Here is a 24,529-nt window from a genome sequence, read left to right on the forward strand (position 1 = left end):
AGGCTTTCCCTCTACTCTTGTTACTGATAATGGTCCGCAAATTGCCTCTTCCGATTTTGCGGATTTTTGTCCGCGTCACGGCGTCATGCACATCACGGCCCCTCCGTTCCATCCACAGTCAAATGGTGGGTCTCAATGACTGGTCCGCACATTTAAGGTTCAAGTGAGGAAACTCCTGACTTCTTCTGCTGCTGATGATGCGCTTCTCCAATTTCTGGCTTCTTACCGTTTCACCCCTATGGGCGACGACCACAGCCCGGCTGAGTTCTTACATCGCTGACAGCCCCACACGCTACTTCATCTTCTGCAGCCTTCCACCCTCACGGCCGCGGGTGCCTTTGCTTGGTCGGTTCACCGCCGACACCTTATATGGGTATGGGGATATGGCAGGCGGCCAAAGTGGAGTCCTGGCCACATCTTACGACACCGTGGCCGACGCCTGTATAAAATCCAGACGGACACAGTTGTTGCAGTGCATCATTCGGACCAGCTTCGGCCTCATGTGCCAGCAACACCTGTTCCGGATTCCGCTACACCACCTTCGGCTCTACCTGACACTCGGGATACTGGAATCTCTCATTACTCACAACGCAGTCCTCTCACCATCATATCGGTGCCAGCACAAGAGCTGATGCCACCAGGAGACATGCCCAGGAACCCGATGACCATCATCTGTCGGAGCAACTCTACTTGCCTCCTTCTCCTACAGATGTGGACACATCGCCCATGTCTCCTGTTACAACAACCGGACTTGCTGCAATGGGCAGATTGGTGCACGGGGCCCCAGCAGATTTGACCCCCACGTCTCCTGTCATCTCGACCCGTTATCATTGGGGCACTTCCGTCCGTATGGGAAGCCTCCTACTCGAGACTTTACGGCCAGCCAAACAACACCTATGGACGTTAGCAATCTACAGGCCACCTCCATCAAGACCTGTGCAAAAAATTCAAAGGGGGGAAAAGTATTGTGACTCGCCGATCTTTCAAAGTGCCGCCGCGCAGTTACGCGCATCCTCTACTTGCGGTGCTGTCTGCCAGCCATGCAGCAGCGGCGTCACCTAAGCGGTCAGCCAGCCAGTGGCCGCTAGACTTGGACTCAGTTATGATTTGACTGTCAAAGTGTACACACGTCTCACTCTGTTTACTTGATCTGTGACTTTCATGTATTGCGTCTTCCTTGCAATATACACTCCTGGAAATTGAAATAAGAACACCGTGAATTCATTGTCCCAGGAAGGGGAAACTTTATTGACACATTCCTGGGGTCAGATACATCACATGATCACACTGACAGAACCACAGGCACATAGACACAGGCAACAGAGCATGCACAATGTCGGCACTAGTACAGTGTATATCCACCTTTCGCAGCAATGCAGGCTGCTATTCTCCCATGGAGACGATCGTAGAGATGCTGGATGTAGTCCTGTGGAACGGCTTGCCATGCCATTTCCACCTGGCGCCTCAGTTGGACCAGCGTTCGTGCTGGACGTGCAGACCGCGTGAGACGACGCTTCATCCAGTCCCAAACATGCTCAATGGGGGACAGATCCAGAGATCTTGCTGGCCAGGGTAGTTGACTTACACCTTCTAGAGCACGTTGGGTGGCACGGGATACATGCGGACGTGCATTGTCCTGTTGGAACAGCAAGTTCCCTTGCCGGTCTAGGAATGGTAGAACGATGGGTTCGATGACGGTTTGGATGTACCGTGCACTATTCAGTGTCCCCTCGACGATCACCAGTGGTGTACGGCCAGTGTAGGAGATCGCTCCCCACACCATGATGCCGGGTGTTGGCCCTGTGTGCCTCGGTCGTATGCAGTCCTGATTGTGGCGCTCACCTGCACGGCGCCAAACACGCATACGACCATCATTGGCACCAAGGCAGAAGCGACTCTCATCGCTGAAGACGACATGTCTCCATTCGTCCCTCCATTCACGCCTGTCGCGACACCACTGGAGGCGGGCTGCACGATGTTGGGGCGTGAGCGGAAGACGGCCTAACGGTGTGCGGGACCATAGCCCAGCTTCATGGAGACGGTTGCGAATGGTCCTCGCCGATACCCCAGGAGCAACAATGTCCCTAATTTGCTGGGAAGTGGCGGTGCGGTCCCCTACGGCACTGCGTAGGATCCTACGGTCTTGGCGTGCATCCGTGCGTCGCTGCGGTCCGGTCCCAGGTTGACGGGCACGTGCACCTTCCGCCGACCACTGGCGACAACATCGATGTACTGTGGAGACCTCACGCCCCACGTGTTGAGCAATTCGGCGGTACGTCCACCCGGCCTCCCGCATGCCCACTATATGCCCTCGCTCAAAGTCCGTCAACTGCACATACGGTTCACGTCCACGCTGTCGCGGCATGCTACCAGTGTTAAAGACTGTGATGGAGCTCCGTATGCCACGGCAAACTGGCTGACACTGACGGCGGCGGTGCACAAATGCTGCGCAGCTAGCGCCATTCGACGGCCAACACCGTGGTTCCTGGTGTGTCCGCTGTGCCGTGTGTGTGATCATTGCTTGTACAGCCCTCTCGCAGTGTCCGGAGCAAGTATGGTGGGTCTGACACACCGGTGTCAATGTGTTCTTTTTTCCATTTCCAGGAGTGTATTTGTTCAACTTGAAGTTATTACATTTTTACTATCATTTTCACATTCTTCAATCTTTTATCACTCAGTTGATACATTATAAGTGTGTACTGAGGCAAAATACTTATTAACTGTAAATGTTCTTGGTTGATTGGTACAGATGTCTAGTGTATCTTAAAATAGTTGGACATACTGACAGCAGCCTCACACTACATTTAGTTCCTTATTAAGTTTGCCAACAATCAATATTAGCCCGAAACACCAGTAACATCTAAAACTATATTACTTGAAGGAGAAATGGCATGCACCTCCCCCACCCCCCCACACACAGTATGAAACAATACAGAAATACAGATTTGCTTTCTCTGAGTAACTAATCCGAATGTCAACCACCACAACATCTATATCTGTACTCTACACACCACTATACTGTTTGTGGCGGCAAGTACCTAGTAAAGATCTCAAATTGTCAAAAAACACTGAATTTGTCAAATGAGGATATTGTGAGTGATTCTTTTTCATGCATGAACTATGCTTCCCTTGGATTCTTACACTAAATCTGTCTGGCATCTGCCTCTCCCAACAGCTAAATTGAAGAGGTTGTTCCACCTTATCGGTAAATCACTCCACACACATACTCATTAATACTTGAATGATATAGGTAATCACATACTGCACAGTCAAACAAAGTGGGCTCTTTTTGTCTGTTTGCATACATCAAATCACACTTATACACTCATCCAGTAACATACATGTACTCATCTGTCAAAAACCTGAATAACTCCCTTTGCAGCGTGCACCAGTGCAAAATGTGCAGGGAGAGAGTCAGTGAGGTCCTGGAAGGTACAGACACGGATGTAGAGCCATGCCTGTTCCCCTGCTGTGGTCAGCTGTGCTAGGTTTCTTGGTTGAGGATACATGCCATGAACAGTCCAATCAAGGTGGTCCCATAGATTATTGAATGGGTTTAAATCCAAGGAGGCTGGTGGCCAGGGGAATATAGCAAACACATTGCGTGTCCACAGAATGTCCAGTTGGTAGAAGCTATTGTGTCGAGGAAAAACAAACTGCATGTAGGGATGGACATTGTCCGCATGGATAGATGTATACTTGCGTTCATTCACTGTGCCTTCCAGAATGATGATATCACCCAGACAATGACACAAAAACATTCTCCAGATCATGAAGCTCTGCCAATTGTTGCGGCATGTTGGCTTTTGGACATTTCATTCCATACACACAAATGGTCATCTGCCTGATGGAGCATAAAACATGATTCATCTGACAAGACCACCTGTAATGGCATACAGATTCCAACCTTTGCTGCCGATGAACAGCTATCAGCATGCATGAACCAGGTGCATGAACCAGGCACCTGCTGCAGAGATGCATAAGCAGCAATGTTCGCTGAATGGTCACTGAGGAGATGCTGTTGGTAGCCCCTTGGTTCACTTGGGATGTCAAGTTGTTTAACAGTTGCACATCTATTGGCCTGTACACATCTCCACAGCTGTCATTCACCTGTCATCTATGGCCCGTGGTGCACCACAGATTCCTCAGTAATGGTTTTTGATAGCACTACCTTGCCATGCACGGTATACTTTAAGCACTCATCACGTGAGTAGTTTACAGACATAGCAGCTTTGGAAACGCTTTCATCTTGGCCCAAAAGCCAATGATCATACCCTTTTCGACATCAGAAAAGAAAAAAAAAAAAAAACACACTTTGTTTCTGCATTACAATGACTGCACTATTTTCTGCATTCCTCCGACATTCGTTATGTACCCTCCACTGCTAGTGCTACCACGTGATGTCTGTGAGTGGTTATTCCATGAGAATGAAGTCTTTCACAATGCCACTGATATATAAAACACTCTCGGTTTTCTTGCCACGTCGGTCCGAGATAAAATCTCAAGCTTTCGTTGATAGCCACCACCAGCACCAGCACCACCACCACCACCACCACCACCACCACCACCACCACGAGCAACTGACCGTCTTCACTGCTGCTGTGGTGGCCTTATACAGCCTGTGGACGGCTTCTGATTGGTTGGCGATTACATACTGCTGTAGCAGATGGTGTCAGTGTCTGCACTGGTGGTGCCACTGCTTCCACGAGAACGTAAAGCCTGCAAGGAATGTCTCTGCTGCTTCTCTGCATTGAGCGCTCGTTTCCATGCACCGCTCAGATAGTATCCGCTATCAGGGTTAAAGTTCGTCTCACTCATTCTTATTTCAACAGCCTCCTTAATAACAGAATCCCAATATATGGAGGCATGGGGCAAAAGTTTTGTTTCATCAAACAGTATTTTATGTTTTTTCGTGAGGCTGTGCTCCACAGTTGCCGATTTCTCCAGTTCTCTATTTTTAATATGCTGTTGGTGTTCTGCACAGTGGTCGGAAACTGTACGAATGGTCTGACCTATAAAATTGCTTCCACACTCACAGCGGATATTATAAATTCCACGGACCCCGAGGCCAAGACTGTCCTTAACAGGAGGCATCATCTCCTTAATTTTCTTAGGAGGACAAAAAATCGGTCTTATACCCGGTCTACCCAGAACTCTTCCTATTTTGCTGGATATAGTGCCGTAAAAAGGGAGAACCACAATCGGTGTTTCATCCTGTGAGCGTGCAGCATTTTCACATTTCCTTTTCTTGCAGAATGGTGCTTTTACATCACATGCACCATAGCCATTCTTTCAGAACACGTACTCCACATGGTTAATTGCGTACTTCAAGTGGTCCTCATCAGAAACAGTTTTTGCTCTATATACCAACGTGTTCAAAATGGCTCTTGAACAGGATGGTGGAGACTCTGTGCATTAAGGTTAAATCGGTATGCATTGGCTTGCGGTACACAGAGCAGCTGTGATGCCTGTCCGCCTGTTGTTGTACTAAAACGACTAAAAATGGCAACCTTCCTTCCTTCTCCATCTCAACAGTAAACCAGATTTTCAGACGTATGCTCTTCATTTGTTCCATGAATTGCTCGAGAGCTTCTGCACAATGTGGCCAAACCACAAATGTATAGTCAACATAACGATAAAATAAGGGTGGACGGAGGGGAGCTGAATTTAATGCACGTTCCTCAAAATTCTCCATAAAAAAGTTAGCCAATGATGGACACAATGAAGAGCCCATTGTCATATCGTCCATTATTTTATAAAATTTATTACCATACAAGAAGTAGGTGGTCACCATCACATGGAAGAACAACTTAATAGTTTCAGGAGGAAAAAGATCCGCCATCATTTTGAAAGTGTCCTCCACAGGAACTTTTTTGAACAGCGATACCACATCCAGGCTGACTAAAATGTCATTTGGACCAACTCTAACCTGCTTGATTTTCTCAATGAAAGTCTGGGAGTTTCTGATGTGATGTTCACACCAGCCGAATATAGGAGTCATCAACTTTGTTAGGTATTTGGCCAGCTTGTAGGTAGGAGAACCAATTGCACTGACAATAGGTCTCAAGGTAACACTATCCTACATCCAGATGTAGTTGAAAGTAGGTTGAAGCAGAATATTAGATTAAAGAAAAAAGACTGGTCGGTATCAAACCAGAATAGGAAAAGAATTCTGCTTATAGGCAACGTCATAGGAGGGGTGTGGGCCAGCAGCTTCAGGATAAATTAGGTGCAGGGTACCAGGTCACAAGTTTTGTGAAACCAAGTGCTAGCCTTAGCAAGGTGACAGAAAACTTAGGTCAGCTACGAAGGGAATTTGAGAAGGAAGCTCAGGTAATTATAGCTGGGGGAGCACGAAACAGCCTGGCTATGAATCCGAGATACAGTATTAGGAGTGACCTGGATAAAATAGGATCAGAAACTGAGTACACAAATGTGGGGTTTGTGGAGGTCTTTCAGCGTAATGATCAGCCCTGGGTAAACACTGCTGTAAGGCATGTTAACACTGAGCTGAACAGGATGATCCAGACACCGGCAAAATATCACATAAGTGTTGTTCCAGTAAATGCTATTGGTAGTTGGGTATACACTACACATGGCTTGCACCTGAATAGGATGAGGAAAAGTAAGTTAGCTTCTCTATTAGCAGAAACTGTAAGGGGGTCCACAGTCACATAAGGGTTGATCGCTGTGGTTAATGGGTCCAGGCAGACAGGTTTTTTAGGTTAAAGCCAAATTCCAGACAGACAGCAACCAAGGAAAATAGAAGAAAAGAAACTTCATGCACAGTTAATTGGGGTAAAGCTAATGACAGTATCAACATACTCCATCAAAATATCAGGGGAATAAAATATAAAGTAGATGAGCTATCAGCGTGTTTAGACGATGTCAAAAATAAGAATGAGATTGATATAATCTGTCTGTCTGAACACCATGTAACTGTGGGCATGGATAGTGTCAGTATAAGTGGGTATAATTTAGCATCTTACACTTGTAGATCTAGGATGGATAAAGGAGGAGTTGCCATTTTCATAAAACAATGGTATAAATGCAAAACTGTAGAAGTAAGCAAATTTTGTGTTGATCAGCACTTTTAGGTTTGTGCATGTGAACTTCAGTTAGATAATGTAGTATTGATATTAGCAACAGTGTACAGGTCCCCATTAGGAGACTGGGAGATGTTCATAAAATAGTTTGACTCTCTATTATGCTGTCTGTCAGACAAAAAGAAGAAGTTATTAATCTTTGGTGATTTCAATGTAAACTTTCTAAGTAATTCTGATAGGAAAAGTGAACTAAAAGTGTTATTAACAACATATAACTTAGAATCAGTGATCAATTTCCCTACACGTATAGCTCAGGACAGTAGCACGCTAATAGATAATGAAATTGCACAAAAAGAGGATGTAAAACACACACATGTTTTCGCTGTGGTAAATGGATTGTCAGGTCATGATGCACAACTGGTTAACTTACAAAACCTTACATGGTGTACAGTTCAGAAACCATTAAGTAAAAGTGTGAGGTCGCTCAACCTGTTATCTATACAGCACTTCAGAGAAAGCTTAAGAAATGTTAATTGGGGAGATGTTTACAATGAGCCAAATGCTAATGATAAGTGCAAAATATTTCTTGATAAATTTATATCCCTCTTTGAACATTGTTTCCCAAAGAAAATTACTAAGTGTAACACCACACACTTTTCAAAGAAACCTTGGATTACTACAGGTATTAAAGTGTCTTCAGAAAGAAAAAGAAAACTGTATGTGACATCAAGAACAAGTAAAGATCCAGAAGTAGTTTTACACTATAAAAATTTTTGTAACATACTGAGAAAAGTTGTAAGGAAATCAAGAAATATGTATGTTAGAGAAGAAATTAACAACTCCGGCAATAAAATCAAGTCAATATGGAATGTTGTTAGAAGGGAGACAGGAAAAGTAACCACTGGAGTAGGTATTATTACTGTTAAAGAGAACAAGACCATCCCAACCAACAGTACGGAAGTAGCTAATGTATTTAACAATCATTTCTTAAGTGTAGGAGAAAAAATTGGTGAGAACAATTCAAAATAAAAAGCTAGGCAGTACATGGAAGAGTCTGATTTGAAAAAAAATTAGTCAGATTAAGTTTCACCTAAAAACCTGTTGTGAAATAAGTAAAATTATTAAATCTCTGAAAAATAAATATTCTGTTGGAGTAGATGACATCTCTAATAAGATATTAAAACAATGTGGAGCAATTACAGCTGATGTTCTGAGTCACATATGTAATGCATCACTAACTCAAGGTATTTTCCCAGACAGGTTAAAATATGCCATTGTCAGGCCCCTCTACAAAAAGGGGGACACCACAGATGGCAATAATTATTGGCCAGTATCATTGCTTACAGCATTCACAAAAATCTTTGATAAAGTAATGTACTCAAGAGCGGTTAGCCATCTCAACAGTAATGGGATCGGATTTCAAAAATGCTGTTCCACTGAGACAGCAATACACAATTTCACTGCCCACATAGTGGAGTCTTTAAATAGTAATATGTCACCAATAGGAATTTTCTGTGACTTGTCCAAAGCATTTGATTGTGTGAAACACAACATTATGTTACAGAAATTACATTTCTATGGTATAAATGGTATAGCACATGAGTGGTTCAAGTCATACCTACAGAACAGGAAGCAAAAAGTTTCCTTATAAGGGTCAAGTGATTTAAATAAGTTTGCCACTTCATCTAACTGGGGTGAAATTACATTAGGTGTTCCACAGGGTTCACTCATGAGTCCCCTTCTGTTCTTGATATATGTGAACGACCTCCCTTCCTATCTGAAACAGAAAGCTGAACTGACACTGTCTGCTGATGGTACAAGCATCATTATTAATCCAGTAAAAGAAAGTCCAACTGAAAATGATACAAATAAAGTCTTTGGAAAAGTCATTAATTGGTTTTCTGCAAATGGGCTTGTTCTAAACTTTGAAAAAACACAGTACATCCAATTTTCTGCTTCAAAAAGTACAGTTCCTTCAATAAATACACTCCTGGAAATGGAAAAAAGAACACATTGACACCAGTGTGTCAGACCCACCATACTTGCTCCGGACACTGCGAGAGGGCTGTACAAGCAATGATCACACGCACGGCACAGCGGACACACCAGGAACCACGGTGTTGGCCGTCGAATGGCGCTAGCTGCGCAGCATTTGTGCACCGCCGCCGTCAGTGTCAGCCAGTTTGCCGTGGCATATGGAGCTCCATCGCAGTCTTTAACACTGGTAGCATGCCGCGACAGCGTGGACGTGAACCGTATGTGCAGTTGACGGACTTTGAGCGAGGGCGTATAGTGGGCATGCGGGAGGCCGGGTGGACGTACCACCGAATTGCTCAACACGTGGGGCGTGAGGTCTCCACAGTACATCGATGTTGTCGCCAGTGGTCGGCGGAAGGTGCATGTGCCCGTCGACCTGGGACCGGACCGCAGCGACGCACGGATGCACGCCAAGACCGTAGGATCCTACGCAGTGCCGTAGGGGACCGCACCGCCACTTCCCAGCAAATTAGGGACACTGTTGCTCCTGGGGTATCGGCGAGGACCATTCGCAACCGTCTCCATGAAGCTGGGCTATGGTCCCGCACACCATTAGGCCATCTTCCGCTCACGCCCCAACATCGTGCAGCCCGCCTCCAGTGGTGTCGCGACAGGCGTGAATGGAGGGACGAATGGAGACATGTCGTCTTCAGCGATGAGAGTCGCTTCTGCCTTGGTGCCAATGATGGTCGTATGCGTGTTTGGCGCCGTGCAGGTGAGCGCCACAATCAGGACTGCATACGACCGAGGCACACAGGGCCAACACCCGGCATCATGGTGTGGGGAGCGATCTCCTACACTGGCCGTACACCACTGGTGATCGTCGAGGGGACACTGAATAGTGCACGGTACATCCAAACCGTCATCGAACCCATCGTTCTACCATTCCTAGACCGGCAAGGGAACTTGCTGTTCCAACAGGACAATGCACGTCCGCATGTATCCCGTGCCACCCAACGTGCTCTAGAAGGTGTAAGTCAACTACCCTGGCCAGCAAGATCTCTGGATCTGTCCCCCATTGAGCATGTTTGGGACTGGATGAAGCGTCGTCTCACGCGGTCTGCACGTCCAGCACGAACGCTGGTCCAACTGAGGCGCCAGGTGGAAATGGCATGGCAAGCCGTTCCACAGGACTACATCCAGCATCTCTACGATCGTCTCCATGGGAGAATAGCAGCCTGCATTGCTGCGAAAGGTGGATATACACTGTACTAGTGCCGACATTGTGCATGCTCTGTTGCCTGTGTCTATGTGCCTGTGGTTCTGTCAGTGTGATCATGTGATGTATCTGACCCCAGGAATGTGTCAATAAAGTTTCCCCTTCCTGGGACAATGAATTCACGGTGTTCTTATTTCAATTTCCAGGAGTGTAGAACACATCAACAAAAGTCAGTAGACAGGGTAGAGCGTACTAAGTTTTCGGGTGTACATGTAGATGAGAATCTTAATTGGAAAATTCATATTTCGGATCTCCTAAAGGGACTAGGTTCAGCAAACACAGTCTGCTACAACAGTATGTAATCGCCGAGCAATCAGAAACCGTCCACAGGCTACATATGGCCACCTCAGCAGTTGCTCCTGACAATGACGATGGAGGCTATCGTCGAAACCTTGAGATTTTATCCTGAATTGATGCACAAGAAAACTGAGAATATTTTACGTGTGGTCACATTAATGTGACTGGACTGTGCATATGCTTAGAGTCAGCTGCTAATCTCTGCATCTGACACTGCCCATATGCAAGTGTCTCTACTTTAAATAATGAGTGTCTAATGACGTCACCTTCCTTTACACAATAGTATTGCCTGCAAATAGCCTCATAGAGCTGACATATTTATTTACTTCCCAATTGTGATCCCAGTATGCATGCCATTTTCTAATGATAAGTCACCAAGAGTTGAATCAACACACAGTTAAGAAGTATAGTGTCCTCTTGTATTAGCATATTTATCTGTACCACTTAGCATTCACGAATGTAAAGTGACATGTAAATATCATATGACACAAGAATGATGTCCTCTTCACAACAGTGAATAACATATATATTGACACATTTCTTGGTGAGTTATCACTTGAAATTATCATATATACTGAAATCTTAATTGTGAAGCAAATAAATCCAGTAATAGTCTAAGTGGAATTTGTAATTTCTGAAATGCTATAGGACTGTGAACTCACATAAATAAAATATAAGCCAAAAATGGCCAGGAGACTAATTTGCTGACACCACACACCTAAATACCACGTTGGTCTTGATTGGCCCAACAGAGCCAGAACATGGAGCTTTGCTTTTTGCTTTGCCTCATCTGGGCTCCAAATTATATTCCTTAAGTCGCTGATATATACTACTAATAGTAGTGTACATACCACACAATACAAGTACATTCACATTAGCAAGATGCTACCTCCCGAATTTGAGGTCAGTGTCTCAACAGCTGCACTGCCTCATTTGGTAAGTCCCTAATGTACAGTGTTCCTTGATTTACATACAATTTGTTTAAAGTAACTTGTAGTAAAAGACACTGTCTCATTCTTCATTGGTATGATCTTGTTTTCAAATTCAAAGAATGTTGATCGCATGGCTTTCCATATGTCTGTTTTGACTTGGTTCAGTTTTCGTTTCTCAGCATAGATTTGACTTTATTTGAATTTGCTTTGGTTGTACACAGCCTCTGCACTGAATGGATATGTATCTGTATGTTGTAAACAAGTGAGTTATATTTACACTATTCTCAGAATGTTTATTCACTAAATAATGTCCCCTGCTCAGAAACACATTATTCAAGCAGAAAGTCCTCTGTGGACTATGTGTTGCCAAGCAAAAGTAGTTTCAGTCTGTTTCAAAACTGTTGTAATCATTGTTCAGAATCTTTATTTCACCAAGGAGATAATTGAGGCTACATATTTAGCTACTTTTTGTGTCAGTGTAGGGTTGTTATTATGAGTGATAATTGTTTTTAATCTTAACATCAAATTCAAAATGTCTTCCCTTCTTTTTCTTTGAAACGCCTACTTCAACAATATTAATTTTATTACATTTCTGTTCGCTTCCAGGTAAAGTGCCTGACTGTGGATCCAAAGGTAACGGGTTCAAACCTCATACATTACTAGGACATTTATCTGTCACTTTTCAGTTCTTGCACCTTTTGCAATGTTTCTTAATATGAAAAATTCCATGTTACACCCTGATTCAGAGCCAACTTAAACTGTAGACCCCCCCTATAATTAACTGGGTAAGTCAGCTCATACTTAGGAGATGGCAGCAGCATAACACCACCACACCTGGCAAAGCACTGTGGTGTTCAAGCCAACCTTAAGACTGACGACAGCTTCACTTTCATTAACATAAAACCTAGCTGCAATTGCCACCAAACACTAAGCCATTTCTTTTAACAAAAAGGTTTGACCTAAGGTGGTATTTTTGTCACAGAACTGATGTGCACTACTAAATGATCACAACAGTGACAAAAAGGGGAGGGGAGGAACAAAGGAGGAGACAATGCCTGGAAGCAAACCGAGTTCTGAATGACAACAGTGATTTCTGTGCATGTACTAAAACTACAGCATGCAAGAGGTGTTTAATTGTCATGGTCACTAACAGTGAATAAAAATAATAACTTTTTTTATGGGTAACCATGAGCCATGGACCTTGCCATTGGTGGGGAGGCTTGCGTGCCTAAGTGATACAGATGGCCGTACTGTAGGTGCAACCACAATAGAGGGGTATCTGTTGAGAGGCCAGACAAATGTGTGGTTCCTGAAGAGGAGAAGCAGCCTTTTCAGTAGTTGCAGGGGCAACAGTCTGGATGATTGACTGATCTGGCCTTGTAACACTAAACAAAACGGCCTTGCTGTGCTGGTACTACGAACGGCTGAAAGCAAGGGGAAACTACAGCCATAAATTTTCTCGATGGCATGCAGCTCTACTGTATGGTTAAATGATGATGGTGTCCTCATGGGTAAAATATTCCGGAGGTAAAATAGTCCCCCATTCGGATCTCCGGGCGGGGACTACTCAAGAGGACGTCGTTATCAGGAGAAAGAAAACTGGCGTTCTACAGATCGGAGCGTGGAATGTCAGATCCCTTAATTGGGCAGGTAGGTTAGAAAATTTAAAAAGGGAAATCGATAGGTTAAAGTTAGATATAGTGGCAATTAGTGAAGTTCGGTGGCAGGAGGAACAAGACTTCTGGTCAGGTGAATACAGGGTTATAAATACAAAATCAAATAGGGGTAATGCAGGAGTAGGTTTAATAATGAATAAAAAATAGGAGTGCAGGTAAGCTACTACAAACAGCATAGTGAACGCAATATTGTGGCCAACATAGACACAAAGCCCATGCCTACTACAGTAGTACAAGTTTATATGCCAACTAGCTCTGCAGATGATGAAGAAATTGATGAAATGTATGATGAGATAAAAGAAATTATTCACGTAGTGAAGGGAGATGAAAATTTAATAGTCATGGGTGACAAATTCGAGAGTAGGAAAAGGGAGAGAAGGAAACACAGTAGGTGAATATGGACTGGGGGTAAGAAATGAAAGAGGAAGCCATCTGGTAGAATTTTGCACAGAGCATAACTTAATCATAGCTAACACTTGGTTCAAGAATCATAAAACAAGGTTGTATACATGGAAGAGGTCTGGAGGTACTCGAAGGTATCAGATAGATTATATCATGGTAAGACAGAGATTTAGGAACCAGGTTTTAAATTGTAGGACATTTCCAGGGGCAGATGTGGACTCTGACCACAATCTATCGGTTATGATCTCAGGTAGATTAAAACTGCAAAAAGTTGGGAATTTAAGGGGATGGGACCAGAATAAACTGACTAAACCAGAGGTTGCACGGAGTTTCAGGGAGAGCATAAGGGAACAATTGACAAGAATGGGGGAAAGAAATACAGTAGAAGAAGAATGGGTAGCTCTGAGGGATGAAGTAGTGAAGGCAGCAGAAGATCAAGTAGGTAAAAAGACGAGGGCTAGTAGAAATCCTTGGGTAACAGAAGAAATATTGAATTTAATTGATGAAAGGAGAAAATATAAAAATGCAGTAAATGAAGCAGGCAAAAAGGAATACAAACGTCTCAAATATGAGATTGACAGGAAGTGCAAAATGGCTAAGCAGGGATGGCTAGAGGACAAATGTAGAGATGTAGAGGCATATCTCACTAGGGGTAAGATAGATATTGCCTACAGGAAAATTAAAGAGACCTTTGGAGAAAAGAGAGCCACTTGTATGAATATCAAGAGCTCAGATGGAAACCCAATTCAAAGCAAAGAAGGGAAAGCAGAAAGGTGGAAGGAGTATATAGAGGGTCTAGACAAGGTTGATATACTTGAGGACAATATTATGGAAATGGAAGAGGATGTAGATGAAGATGAAATGGGAGATACAATACTGCATGGAGATTTTGACAGAGCACTGAAAGGCCTGGGTCAAAGCAAGGCCCTGGGAGTAAACAACATTCCATTAAGGCGAGTCACAGCTGCAAAATACTAACGTGAATTCTTTACAGACGAATGGAAAAACTGGTAGAAGCCGATCTCAGGGAAGATCAGTTTGGATTCCGTAGAAATGTTGGAACACGTGAGGCAATACAGACCCTTATGACTTATCTTAGAAGCTAGATTAAGAAAAGGCAAACCTACGTTTCTAGCATTTTTAAACTCGGAAAATGCTTTTGACAATATTGACTGGAATACTGTCTTTCAAATTCTGAAGGTGGTAGGGGTAAAATACAGGGAGCGAAAGGATATTTACAATTTGTACAGAAACCAGAGGGCAGTTATAAGAGTCGAGGGGGCATGAAAGGGAAACAGTGGTTTGGAAGGGAGTGAGACAGGGTTGTAGCCTCTCCCCAATGTTATTCAATCTGTATATTGAGCAAGCAGTAAGGGAAACAAAAGAAAAATTCAGAGTAGGTATTGAAATCCATGGAGAAGAAATAAAAACTTTGAGGTTCGTCGATGACACTGTAATTCTGTCAGAGACAGCAAAGGACTTGGAAGAGCAGTTGAACGGAAAGGACAGTCTTGAAAGGAGGATATAAAATGTACAAACGAGGATAATGGAATGTAGTCGAATTAAGTATGGTGATGCTGAGGGGATTAGATTAGGAAATGAGACACTTAATGTAGTAGATGAGTTTTGCTATTTGGGGAGCAAAATAACTGATGATGGTCGAAGTAGAGAGGATATAAAATGTAGACTGGCAATGGCAGGGAAAGCTTTTCTGAAGAAGAGAAATTTGTTAACATCGAGTATAGATTTAAGTGTCAGGAAGTCGTTTCTGAAAGTATTTGTATGGAGTGTAGCCATGTATGGAAGTGAAACATGGATGATAAATAGTTTGGAAAAGAAGAGAATAGAAGCTTTCGAAATGTGGTGCTACAGAAGAATGCTGAATATTAGATGGATCGACCACATAACTAATGAGGAGGTATTGAATAGAATTGGGGAGAAAAGGAGGTTGTGGCACAACTTGACAAGAAGAAGGGACCGGTTGGTAGGACATGTTCTGAGGCATCAAGGGATCACATATTTAGTATTGGAGGGAAGTGTGGAGTGTAAGAATCATAGAGGGAGACCAAGAGATGAATACATTAAGCAGATTCAGAAGGAAGTAGGTTGCAGTAAGTACTGGGAGATGAAGAAGCTTGCACATGATAGAGTAGCATGGAGAGCTGCATCAAACCAGTGTCAGGACTGAAGACCACAACAAACATGGGTAGGAAAAATAAATCTCATGACTGTCAGTTTCATAATGAATATAAAACCTAGTAAGAGGAAAACTTACCAGCACTATGACTCTATGTCCGCTTCTTTGCCAGTGTAACAGATTAATAATTACAAGCAGGTTGCCAATATGCAGACTATCGGCCGTTGGATCAAAGCCAGCATATACACACTGTGGCTTAGCGTTCAGCAAGTCAACAATCTCCGCACTTTAAAAAGAGCGTGAAAATAAAATAAATGACGATTAATACACACTGTGGCTTAGCGTTCAGCATGTCAACAATCTCCGCGCTTTAAAAAGAGTGTAAAAATAAAATAAATGACGATTAATGTTTATATAAAATTATATATCCTATTTTAACTGCATTAATAACCCAACCTTGCAGTATCTGGGAATATATCCTTATACATCCCTCTCTCGTGCAATTTCAGCACATTTCTGTTTGAATAATGCCTACTGACACTGAGGGAAAAGTGTTTCAACTTCAGAATTCCTTGTACGAGCTTCATACTATAACCTACAATCGGCGGTGTTGTTACAGTACCCAAGTTAAAATATTTAAATTAAACGTCGCGTATATCCGTGATTAGACTCACAATTACAAGTTCCACCAACAGACAAATCCGGTCATATTAAATACTGTGAGATTTTTCCAAATTAATCTTATGTTGTTCACGCAGTAATGGTTCAGTTACCAATTTTTTTCTAACAAACAGCTTTCATGCTTTTAGCGCACGGACTTCTATTTTGTCTTCCTTCCTATTTGTTTACGTACTCTCAAATATTTGCACAAGTACCTATTTATTTTAATACATGATACTTCTTCGTATCGTTTTCAAATGTACCACTACCTACACACAATACATCACAATTGAATTACTTAACAAAACCAATATACAGAGGTATATGCCGTGCGTAAGTTTTTAATTGTCGGTGCAGTATTCTGAATCGACAGAAAACACTAATCTGTGCTTTCTGTAGCGCTGTTGCGATTTTAACAGTAGAAAATTGTTATGACTTTGCCGCAGTCTGCCATTACCTTCCGGTTGCGAGAAGAGAACACACGCGGATATTTGAGAGTGATATTGTGAAATTATTTTTCGTGTTATCTACTTTTGGACAATATTAAGTATATTGTAAAAATGGCAAATAATGGAGCACCCGACTCTTGGGAACAACAAGCTGATGTGGGAGGCGGTGATTCCAGTCAGTCCTCCGATCTGTCGGCGAAAATTTCCACGTTGAATGTGAACGCAGCCGAATTTGTGCCTTCATTCCTGCCTCAACAAACTGAACCTATTTCGAAAAAAGAATCTCCAGACTCCGTGGACGGGCAGGTTCCCGTAACGAATGGTACGAATGTGCTGTGTATTTGGGTTAGGGTGTTTGTGCGAAATAATGAAATGTGTTTCAGGAACTTATAAACAGTGTTCATGTAGGTTATATTATACTACTGCACTAAGAGTGTTTTGACAGTTTGTCCTAAATGTAGAAGTGTAATCATATTATTCAAAAAATTTCATAGGATTGTTTTATTTTTTATGTGGCAGTCAATAACGTGAAGTTTTGTGTATCCGTTCAAAAGTGTAGACGTCCATGTAGGTTAGTAATGTGATTGATCCCAGCGAGGTTAAATTACGATCGGTGTCAGTATTTACCCACCCATTGTATTTGTACATCTTGTCAGGCTGCTTCTCCATGAAAGTCCAAGGGAAGTAGGTGTTTGGTTAGAGCTCACACAGTTGCTGTACCTTAACTCTAAAATTTTGGAACTGCCTGTTGCTGTCAAAAAAAAAAAAAGAGTCACTTCTGTTTAATGGTGGAATGGTTGCAGATAATGAACCTCATGACATGGACGTGGATGAGCCACCTGGGGATGGAGCACCTCCGCCTACTGCTGACAGTTGGGAAGAAGCTGCAGATGGTGATGGCGAGCCGCTGTTAACGCCTGATAATGAACAAGATGGAGAAGAAGAGGAAGAAGATGAATTGGAGGAAGCTGTAATCAAACCCAAGAAAAGACCAGTCAACAAAGTTGAAGAGACGAAGAGCAAGAAGGAACATGTTAATGTTGTTTTTATTGGCCATGTTGGTATGTACTTAGTTGAGAGACCAGCTCACTATTTCATTTAATATCAATTGATTTAATTTCTGTTTGCATTCACCTTTTATGAAAATTACATGTTGAAGGGGGTGTTGAAAACTGTCCATTGGCTTAGCTTCATTAGAAACTTGAAAACACACTTATAACCAAATAACAAATGCTTACATAAGCTTTCTGACTCTTTTTTCCAAGTTTCCTCTTAGTACTTGGGAAAATTCTCCTTAGCATTCCTAACATGAATTTGTACAGTCAAAAACTGGAACAAACACTTATTTGATAAATAAAGGCTACAAATTATTAATTTTCCATTTGTTTCTCATGATCCAATAAAGCTTTTCATGTTTAAAGTTAATTGTGCAGGAGAACTGTGGCTTGGACACAGTTTCTCAAACTGGTTTGAACTGGTTAAAGCCTGACCTTGCTGACAAAGCAACCGGGCATTTGGCTGCTTTTAACCAGATTTTGAATCCCCCTCCCTGCACCGATGTGCAATATAACTTGAAAATATATGATCTTCCTTATGCAGTCTTTTTTTGTAGTTTTATGTAAATAACTTTAATTATGTAGTGTGCTCAGTTGTAATATTACTTGATATTGTAGTTCATGGTATTTTATTATGATGGGAAATGACTGACTCGTTGAATCTCAGTTAACATATGTTCATGAGTGATAGTTGTTTTGTGTTTTTGTTGTTGTTGTTGTTATGGTAGTTTCCATCATTTAGCATACTCTAGAATTATTTAATTATTTTCTCTTTTAATGAAAAGATGCCAATAATTGTGTTGTGTTGAACAAAACTTTGTTGACAGTATGTATACATTAGTGAAGTAAAATGTCTCACTGGCAGCACCAGGAAAATAAGTTTTCTATGAATTCTTAGAGATATATTATGGTATGGTGCAGTATCTTTGTATTTTCACTACTGTCTGAAATAAGTTATTGGACTGTCATTGAGGACAGAGGACCACAAAATTTTGGAGGTACTGTTAATCGATGGTGTATGATAAAAGATATGATTAAATACACTGTGGTCAATCTGTGATGAAAACGTTTTGTGTAGGTGATTGAGATGATGGTAGTTCTGTATTTTGAATGAAATATTCTTTTGTCATGTAATTTAAGTTATTCTGACTGATGTTAGATTCTGAGTAGGAAATGAAGATGCCTGGTGAACTGGTGTATAAATACGTTGCAGTGGAAACTTTGGTTTCCATATAGATAACAGTAACCAGTAAAGTGTCACATTGTCAGTAGCCTATTTCAAATAGATTTGTGTGCACATGCGTATACTGCTCCCAGCTATATCAAAACTTGTGGATTTTCTGCCACTTAAATGTTGCACTTTCCTATTTCGTACTGGATATATAACCTGACTTTGTCAAAGCAAAAACAGTAATATCCTAGTAGCACTCAAAATCCTATTAAAAATTGTTGAATATTAACTTACATAAATATGCATCATTACACAACATTTCACAAATATGCAGTCATATTGTGTATTTGTTGTCATTCTTTAAGTAAATTGAACATCTGTCTCAACAGAACTGATATCACCGTCTGACGTATTAAACGAATTGTGTACAGTATATGAGGCAACTTTTTACTTCCCTTAATTTCATTCCAATCTGTTTGAAATCACTGTATCCTCAAAATCACTGTATCTACTATTTTTTTCCACTCCAGTGGCGTAACTGAACATCACAGTTCCTTGGCTACAGGCACTCCCAAATGTCATTGTACATTTACATCATTTTACCTAACTGATTCTGCTGTGTACATACCAATACGTTGTGTTGAATTTACCCACCATTTCCTGTTATGTCACCTATGACATACACACTGCATCAAGCTATCATAACCATCACTGTGTGCACACAAAAAGCATGTTACATGTAGTATTAGATAATCTTCTTTTTAAATTTGTATAGCAAATGCCATACTAAAAAAAATTATGGCCGCATTTCACTATTACGATGTTCATTGTTCTGTATTTTTTCCAGTAATAACTCTCATTTAAAATGATGAATATGGAATAAACATTTGCACAGTTAACTGCACTTCTTAGCCAGTATGGTACACTAAATTTGTGTATGAGGATTGTGTGTATTTCTCATGCCACTCCCTTACAAGTCATTGGTTAATCTGCTGGGTAATCAGTTTTGGCGTAACAGCCACAAAAATGGAGTTCCCACTTATCAGTTTATTGCCATTTAATAAATGTATATGGAGTAGACAAATGTACGGGTGTGAAAAAACAAGTGGTGTATGGAATTTCTGTTTGCACTGATAGTTGTGAAATCCATGTCAAGAACAGATGATCACTCACAGTGGTTTCTGCAGTTTGGTTCCTGCATTCCCTCAGATGATTTTAACGTAAAAGTTATAATATTGCCTTGCAAGTGTTCGTAGCAAGCTGGCAACAGCAACATTTTTGTGGTCCAGTAAATTACTGCTGCCAGTTGAAAGAGACATTTTTTTTATTTGTTTACTTTTTTTATTATTTGTTATTGATAATGAAACCAGAGTGTTTCCATATAGACCTGAAACTAAGCAGCAGTTACTGAAGTGATAATGTTCCTCTTGCCTAAATCACAAAAATTTGAACACAGTCTGCTTTGTACGTTGCGCCAGCCCTGTTATTGAATCCAAAGGAAATACTGTGTATCAACGTCATAGCTTCAGGTATCACAATAACCTCTGACAATTGTTCTTAGACACTTAAGCTCAGATGTGCAATAAATGGAGAAGTGGGATGCTTGAGCAAGTGTGAAGTATGCACCATGGTAACAGTTACATTCCCTATGAAGCTGTCACTCTCTTGCATTGGTTTAGATGGGATCATCCCTTACCCACCCACTCAGTTATTACCACATCCTTCTTAAATTAAAAGAATGTGTGGCTCTGAGGCATTTCAGTGATAGGCGAGATGAAAGAAGATAGGTCTAACACATCCTGAGTGACATTTGTGATAAGCAGGTATGATATGGACATTCAAAACATTCGTCAGCATCCGCAGAAAAACTGACCAAAATGGTGATTATGCAGAAAAATAGGGACTTTTTTAAACTAAAAAAATCAGCTATTCAGAATGAACCTACCTTTCTTTCTTCCTTTTTTAAAGACCTTACTTTTGCTATTGGGGTTCCTTTAATAATATAACTTGTACACCTACAGTCACCTTTTGTATTTTCAGTTGTGTTGGTACTACAAAATTCATCTTTGAAGATCACTGTATTAGTAAAAAGGTGCTTCACAGATATCGTCGGCAATTTTATTATTAGAAGCACGTACTGTGCAAAGTTTTATAAAGTTTCACAACTGACAAAAAACCTGAATTGCACCCAGTTGTTTGCCTGGATTATTCAGCTCTTGTTTCTTTTAATCTTGTGCTGACCTCTGGTGGAAGGCATGTGAGTCTTACAAGCAGTGATGGCATTGAAAGAAGTTGGTCATCAGAATTTCCCTGAAAGGTTTTTACCTTTTCATTTGTTTATAGGCATTGAGAGTTCTAAAACCATTTCAAGCACTACTGAATTTGGCTGATGATTTACACTTGTAATTTTTAGAGCATCTTCCTTCCTTTGATTGACATGTCCCATCGTGGCCATTTCAGATGTCTGACAGTTCACTAGCTAGTAATTGTGTAAGTACCTCACTTTGTGTCAGCCATGTATTTTTGATTTGCTTATTTTCTTACAGTGTTTTCCAGTAGAATAGAAACTCCAAACCCAATATTAGTATGAAAAACTCATAATGCTTGACATTTATCTGCTTCACAGATGCAGGGAAATCAACAATTGGTGGTCAAATTATGAATTTGACAGGTATGGTTGACAAACGGACACTTGAGAAGTATGAACGTGAAGCAAAGGAGAAAAGCAGAGAAACTTGGTATCTTTCGTGGGCTCTTGATACTAATCAAGAAGGTGAGTCATAAATGAAGGTGTAATAGATGTTATTTATGTTGTGTTCATTGCTGCATTCAGTATTGAGAAACTAGTCATTCCAAACATGTGTAGCTTTCAAAGACTCAAACTTAACACTGTCATTTACAAAAACAATTCTACAGCATGGATTCTATATTTTGTTTACACCAATCATTATTTTACCACACATGCACAACACCAGTCATGTTGTAGGACTGCTCGAAATTTTGTAAATTATGTGGTGTAGTAAAACACACGATGCAGTTGTTTCATTCTCTTATAGAACCCCCTATACAGTGCAGAAGTGAAATATTATTTCTGACAGTAATTTAAATATTCAGGTGTGTGTGTGTGTGTGTGGTGGGGGGGGACTTTCACGCAAAGGGCACTGCTAGTTGCAGTAATAATAATCATAATAATAAAATTGTGACTCAGTTGCATAGGTTTGATGTATAAATTACACACACAAAGCCTGACAGTCTCCTTACCAAACTCACCTAATGTTCATCCTTTCGGGCTTCAGGAGCCAAAACCTCTCAGACAAACAGAAGCTAAACGATGTCAAAGTTAGCGTAAGGAGGGCTATGCGAGAAGCGTTCAGTGAATTCGAAAGTAAAATTCTATGTACCGACTTGACAGAAAATCCTAGGAAGTTCTGGTCTTATGTTAAATCAGTAAGTGGCTCGAAACAGCATATCCAGACACTCCGGGATGATGATGGCATTGAAACAGAGGATGACACGTGTAAAGCTGAAATACTAAACACCTTTTTCCAAAGCTGTTTCACAGAGGAAGACCGCACTGCAGTTCCTTCTCTAAATCCTCGCACAAACGAAAAAATGGCTAACATCGAGTTCGCGAAGGAACTTGCCCACCTTCTTGCAGCGGTGTACCGTAGGTCTCTAGAAGAGCGTAGCATTCCAAATGATTGGAAAAGAGCACAGGTAGTCCCAGTCTTCAAGAAGGGTCGTCGAGCAGATGCGCAAAACTATAGACCTATATCTCTGACGTCGATCTGTTGTAGAATTTTAGAACATGTATTTTGCTCGAGTATCATGTCGTTTTTGGAAACCCAGAATCTACTATGTAGGAATCAACATGGATTCCGGAAACAGCGATCGTGTGAGACCCAACTCGCGTTATTTGTTCATGAGACCCAGAAAATATTAGATACAGGCTCCCAGGTAGATGCTATTTTTCTTGACTTCCGGAAGGCGTTCGATACAGTTCCGCACTGTCGCCTGATAAACAAAGTAAGAGCCTATGGAATATCAGACCAGCTGTGTGGCTGGATTGAAGATTTTTTAGCAAACAGAACACAGCATGTTGTTATCAATGGAGAGACGTCTACAGACGTTAAGGTAACCTCTGGCGTGCCACAGGGGAGTGTTATGGGACCATTGCTTTTCACAATATATATAAATGACCTAGTAGATAGTGTCGGAAGTTCCATGCGGCTTTTCGAGGATGATGCTGTAGTATACAGAGAAGTTGCAGCATTAGAAAATTGTAGCGAAATGCAGGAAGATCTGCAGCGGATAGGCACTTGGTGCAGGGAGTGGCAACTGTCCCTTAACATAGACAAATGTAATGTATTGCGAATACATAGAAAGAAGGATCATTTATTGTATGATTATATGATAGCGGAACAAACACTGGTAGCAGTTACTTCTGTAAAATATCTGGGAGTATGCGTGCGGAACGATTTGAAGTGGAATGATCATATAAAATTAATTGTTGGTAAGGCGGGTACCAGGTTGAGATTCATTGGGAGAGTGCTTAGAAAATGTAGTCCATCAACAAAGGAGGTGGCTTACAAAACACTCGTTCGACCTATACTTGAGTATTGCTCATCAGTGTGGGATCCGTACCAGATCGGGTTGACGGAGGAGATAGAGAAGATCCAAAGAAGAGCGGCGTGTTTCGTCACAGGGTTATTTGGTAACCGTGATAGCGTTACGGAGATGTTTAATAAACTCAAGTGGCAGACTCTGCAAGAGAGGCGCTCTGCATCGCGGTGTAGCTTGCTCGCCAGGTTTCGAGAGGGTGCGTTTCTGGATGAGGTATCGAATATATTGCTTCCCCCTACTTATACCTCCCGAGGAGATCACGAATGTAAAATTAGAGAGATTAGAGCGCGCACGGAGGCTTTCAGACAGTCGTTCTTCCCGCGAACCATACGCGACTGGAACAGGAAAGGGAGGTAATGACAGTGGCACGTAAAGTGCCCTCCGCCACACACCGTTGGGTGGCTTGCGGAGTATAAATGTAGATGTAGATGTAGAGCCTATCATTACAATTTATTACTTATAAAATTGCATGTTTGTGTGCACAAGATACGTATTATCTGATACCATTCAATGTTAACAAGGGAGGTGCTTGTATTTTGGCCAAGGAGTTTAATGGAAAGAACAGTTCCCCCCCCCCCCTCCCCCCCCAGAATGACTGTTTTTCCCCCTAGATTTATTCAAGTGTTCTAGCGTTGTAATTTGAATCGGTGGTAAGTGAAGACACCAATGAGTGGCTTCAGCTGTGTAAATAGGTATGACCTGTTACCACCAGCTTTCAGGTCAATGTGTTGCACATCTTTTGCATACAAGATTAATATTTATGTCTAGGAGGAAGACCAGGGCATACTATGTCCAACACAGTTTGTAATCAGCATAAATACCCTG

General features: G+C 41.7%; 2 protein-coding genes across 2 annotated transcripts in view; one reads left to right on the top strand and one right to left on the bottom strand.

The window, feature by feature from the left end:
• LOC126236609 (tyrosine--tRNA ligase, mitochondrial) overlaps positions 1 to 16,704 on the bottom strand; it is a 110,885-nt gene extending 94,181 nt beyond the window's left edge. Inside the window, exons 1-2 of the mRNA XM_049946046.1 lie at positions 16,203 to 16,704; positions 15,885 to 16,032 (exon numbers count right to left, since the gene is read on the bottom strand). Of these exons, the coding sequence (XP_049802003.1) occupies positions 15,885 to 16,032; positions 16,203 to 16,333 (279 nt within the window). The 5' untranslated portion in view covers positions 16,334 to 16,704. The remainder of the gene's footprint in view (positions 1 to 15,884; positions 16,033 to 16,202) is intronic.
• A 141-nt stretch (positions 16,705 to 16,845) lies between these two features.
• The window catches only part of LOC126236608 (eukaryotic peptide chain release factor GTP-binding subunit ERF3A), a 74,191-nt gene continuing 66,507 nt past the window's right edge, over positions 16,846 to 24,529 (top strand). The window contains exons 1-3 of the mRNA XM_049946045.1: positions 16,846 to 17,177; positions 17,659 to 17,916; positions 21,708 to 21,854. Coding sequence (XP_049802002.1) covers positions 16,967 to 17,177; positions 17,659 to 17,916; positions 21,708 to 21,854 — 616 coding nt within the window. The 5' untranslated portion in view covers positions 16,846 to 16,966. The remainder of the gene's footprint in view (positions 17,178 to 17,658; positions 17,917 to 21,707; positions 21,855 to 24,529) is intronic.

The sequence above is a fragment of the Schistocerca nitens genome, chromosome 2 (genome assembly GCF_023898315.1).
Source record: "Schistocerca nitens isolate TAMUIC-IGC-003100 chromosome 2, iqSchNite1.1, whole genome shotgun sequence".
In the NCBI taxonomy this organism is placed as follows: Eukaryota; Metazoa; Arthropoda; class Insecta; order Orthoptera; family Acrididae; genus Schistocerca; species Schistocerca nitens.